General features: G+C 45.1%; 1 protein-coding gene across 1 annotated transcript; it reads right to left on the reverse strand.

Annotated features, from left to right (window-relative positions):
* Window positions 1-656: 656 nt before the first annotated feature.
* LOC129616268 (metal transporter cnnm-2-like) lies at window positions 657-2870 on the reverse strand. The gene is made up of 5 exons (XM_055531832.1): window positions 2185-2870; window positions 1871-2003; window positions 1704-1825; window positions 1326-1605; window positions 657-1283 (listed from the first exon to the last, which is right to left on the reverse strand). Exons 1-5 carry the CDS (start codon window positions 2868-2870, stop codon window positions 657-659), a joined length of 1848 nt encoding a protein of 615 aa, XP_055387807.1.
* Window positions 2871-4561: the final 1691 nt, after the last annotated feature.

The following is a 4561-nucleotide window of genomic DNA, read 5'->3' on the forward strand; positions in this document are numbered from 1 at the left end:
GCTACTGAAGGATATGCTGTGAAATCAGGGGTGTAAACTGTAGACGAAGACCATTGACTGAGACGTCGATCCAACTCGGAGAGAACCTCCTGGCACAAAAAAGAATCGAAGCGAAGGGGTGATTGCAGCCTACCCAGCTTGGCGGTTCTTCAAGTTTGATGTCAGCCTTAATTCTACTGAGATTGGGAGGAACCAACGCCTGCAATAAAAAATGAGAAAACGTACAAGCTCATGAATCCCACCTTCGATCCTAAAACTCTCCAAGCGCCAATGAGAGCCTCTACATTATCTTCACCAGCAAGAACGCGCGCGTGTCCCTGACACACCAATCCAACAAAAGGGACGAGGAAATGCTCTAACTTGAAGAATGAGAACCAAAGTGTCCGTTTCTTGCCCTCTGATAAACAGTGGTGACGCGGGATCATTATGCTCTTTGACGGGACAACTGTGAAGTAGTTGCCGTAAAATTGCTTGATTCAAATAAGGCACACGAAAAGCAGCCTGAGAGAAGGAGGTACATGCTTCTGATCCAAACCTCACTTCCGTTCCAGCAAGAAACAGTCCAACTGCTGCGGCTTCATTCGCTGATAAAGGTTCGACTTTGCGCTGCCTGAAAGAAACAGCATATGAAGTCCATAGCAAGCCCAACCGACCTATTAAAAAGGCGAAGACGGCCCAGCATCGCATTGTCCACCATCGTAGATGTTGAACGCGGTAAGAATCCAGGAGATCCGGTCGTGATGATATCCGGGACAGAAGGAGAACTGACGATCGATACCAGACGCCTCACCGAAGCACCAACTGATGATCCCTCGCGCATATTGAACTGAACATCTTCTAGGGGACGGGTCGTCTGGCGAACAAACCCCGGAACGGCCTACAGTATCGGCTGGTGTCATCGTTGGCCCACTGATTTCTTTGTCGATCGCACCACGTGACGGAAACGCGGCGGAGGAGAGTTGCGTGAAAACAAGGGAATCAAGCGGTTCTGGCGGAAGATTTCTCTGAAATTGGGGCTGAGAACGAGAAGTCTGCATTGTTTGTGGGCCCCCCTTCTCCAGAAGTTGAAGCGTTCCTGATTCCTTTCCCAGCGATGATCCTGTCATTGGTACAGATTCCCTCGAGGCCTCTAAGTGCTGCTTCCTCCGCAAGTGAAGTTTCAGAAAAGCCCATCTTCGCTTCTTCGCTGGACGTTCAGAAGGAGGTTCGACGTTCTCGTTTGGTCCTTCAGGAGACGCTGCTGATTGCTTGTCGAGTTGCTCATACTCATCTAATATCTCATCCTAAGCACAAGCATCAACAACGTTTCCTCTCAGGATTCCCACCTGAAGGATCTCTTCAATAATATCTTCTAAAGTAATAACTCCTACATGACGATAGTATGGATCACGAACACCATCATCAACAACTTCGCGGACTACAGCCAGATGTGACTGGCCTTTCTTGAACTCGGATAAAACTGCTAGAAGCGGCGCATCCACATCCACCCCATAGACTGCTCGTCCAAACATCGACAACACGGTCCTCACTGGTAAATGAAGAGATGGGTCAATCAATGCGATATCCTTCGTGTAAAGCAAACCAACAATACATTGAAGCGATGACCTAAGAATAGAAGTAAAGGATGTTCAAACTCATTCATTTGAACCGAAGTTTGAATCCACCAAATCGAAAAGTGTTTTTACAATTGTGTGCCGACTCACTTGTCCACCACCGGAATTCTCGAATATCCCGAAGTGATCATTTGAGCTGCGGTATCAAAATCAAGATTTTTTGTGATATCAATTCCATAGATTTTGTCCAATGGTGTCATTGCAGATCCAACCTACGGAAGCAAAAGCTAACGTATGAAGACACGAAACACACATACAGTCTTAGTTGCAACGTCTAAGCCCCCGAATAGAATTCTTGCTTCCTCTTGGTTTAGAAGCTTGACCTCTTGTTCGTGATGACCAACTAGAGCCTTGAGCTGCTCTCGATTATAAGACACACCTAGATCCGCCCTAAGAAAATAAGAGAACAATAAAATGGGAAAAATTATGAGAAGCGACGGTGCACCAGAGAGTATGCAAGTTCCGCATACCTAGAAAATAATCCAAGATGAGTGCGATTGGCTTAACGAGAAAGTACAACAGGATTTCAACAAGGCAAACCAAAGGACAGAGATAATATCCCATCAATAACCCGTAGCGATTACAAACCGCCTGTGGAATGATTTCACCGAAAAGAGTAATGATCGTCGTCGAGAGTAAGAATCCAACGAGTCCACTGGTGAGATCCGATGCAACGATAGAGAACGCCGAGTTGACAGAAACATTTGAAACGAGGAGAGTGACAAGAAGGAGATTTCCATCTTTGCGCAGACGATAAATCCTTCTAGCACGTTTTGCATCCCGCTTCATTATTGGGTCATCGGGGGCTTTCTCTGCGGACTGAATAATGACCCGAAGTTGAACGACATCCAACACCATCAGACCGAGAGTCAATCCACTAAATATTGCAGAAAATATAGCGAGTAAAACAGCCAAACCAATTCTCCATCCAACAGATACACCGTTTTCTCCAAACTGAAGAATGCGGCGGGTAGCGATTCCATGATTTGCGGTGAAATTGGTGTCGTTAGGGTCAGTAGTCTCCTCGTGTTCCTGGAATTCGGCGTCAGCAGGATAAGCGGGGCCGGCGTGGCTCGTCACAAGTGGATCTGGGTTACGGTTGATGTTCTCCGGTTCTGCTGGGGCTATTGCTGTATCGGTGCGCACAACGAAGGACGGACTTTGACGTAAAGTCGATGATAGAGAGCCAGAATCGAGATATGCGAGTGATAGCGGGAACAGAATGATCGAAATCCATAATGTCCCGCTCTTCTTCATCGTTGTGACTGGAAACAGAAAAATGAACCTGTCAGGAGTGTAAAACTTAATGAAACATGGGGGTGTTGCAGGGTGCTACACGATCTGATCAGTCTCGTTGATGTTCAAATTTGGGGCACAAGATCGCGGAAGCTTTCATGTTGGCATGAATTGAAGAGTTAGGCCTAAATTTTAGTTTCTCGTGCATTTCAGTGAACCAATGTTCCGTCCTTGCGTATCAACCATCATGCAACATCGATCTCAGAACAAGAATGAACAACGAACGAACAGAACGTGTGGATGAAGTCAGGAAGCACTAGCAGCAACTCAAGCGATCGAAAAAGCTCCCAAGACAAAAGGTCAGACGAGGCGTCGTGGGAGCTGCAGGCAGTCTTCAGATATCAGAGCGACACGGCAGAACAGATGAGGTAGAATTTAGCGCCTTTTGAGCATGAAGTTGATTGGATTTGTGCAAAGTTGTGTTGTGCAGAGCGGCCTTGAAGTTAAGAATTCAATTTATTCCTTTTGTTCTGGCGTTTTTTATGAACCTGATAATGATTGTGTAAGCACTTTTCTATTTTATTCATGGCGGACCAAATGACTTTTAGTAATCAAATTTGTTTTAATTTGTTGTGTGTCTTCAATCAACTGCGTAGCATTTTCTATTTCCTCTTGTTGGCATCGGATCGTCTGCTCCTTTTTCTTTTCAAGCTAACAGCTCAGTTCCTGATTAAGGTTCTTCACGTCGACAAACTCTCATCGGACGAAATCTACCCAAAGCAAGATTTTCTAGCGTCTCCCTACGATTTTTCTTTTCTCACTTGTAGTCCGTCCGCCCTACTCCATATTACTTTTTCTTTGTTTCGTCGCATCATACAGGAGATTCTCACCCAGGTCAAGCTCCAAGCAGGTGTCGTATCTGAGAACCATCCCCTCCTAACAGCCTCCTCTTCCTTTCGTTCTGGGCTTCTGCAACAATGGTATGGAGTCTGCGAGCACGCACAAGTCAAGACAAAGAACCCTCTCGAGCTCCTTCTGATTGCCTCCTTTCAGTGCGGCAATATCATGAGAAAGGTTGCCACCTATTATCGTACTCCGCTACTCAGAACTTTCTTCGAATTAGTGACTCGTTGGAATCGAATCATTTTGGAATATTTCAACTTCAAGATTCCGTTACAAGATTCTCGTTTGCCACTGTTCGCTGGATCAACGACTGAAACCCAATCCATCACTGATTACAGTAAGACCACGAATATTTCACCTTGTTGAATTTGTGGGTCGCAGAAGAACAACAAAACAAAACATGCTTCGATTTGTTTCATGAGGCTGTGCAGAAACAGCCAAGCGCGAAGTGTTTGGGACAACGAAAACGAAATCTTGATGGATCCTTGGGACATTATCAATGGCTCACTTATCAAGAAGTTGAATCAATGGCACTGCAAATTGGGACAGCAATTCACAAGAAAAATTTATGTGAATTACAACATTTTGAAGACGAGTTGTACCATTATGCAAAAAATCTGCGATGTTTGGGAGTTTATACGAAACATTCCATCGAATGGGTTGTTATTCAGCAGGCTGCCAACGCGTTCCAATTGACAGTCGTTCCCATGTATGAAACACTTGGAGATGAAGCTTTGATTTTTATGGCAAATCAGACACTCATGACTTCAATTGTTGTTTCATTTGAATTATGGGAAACGTCTTTAAAG

Source organism: Condylostylus longicornis, unplaced genomic scaffold, assembly GCF_029603195.1.
Source record: "Condylostylus longicornis isolate FDR11 unplaced genomic scaffold, ASM2960319v2 ptg000168l, whole genome shotgun sequence".
Taxonomy (NCBI): Eukaryota; Metazoa; Arthropoda; class Insecta; order Diptera; family Dolichopodidae; genus Condylostylus; species Condylostylus longicornis.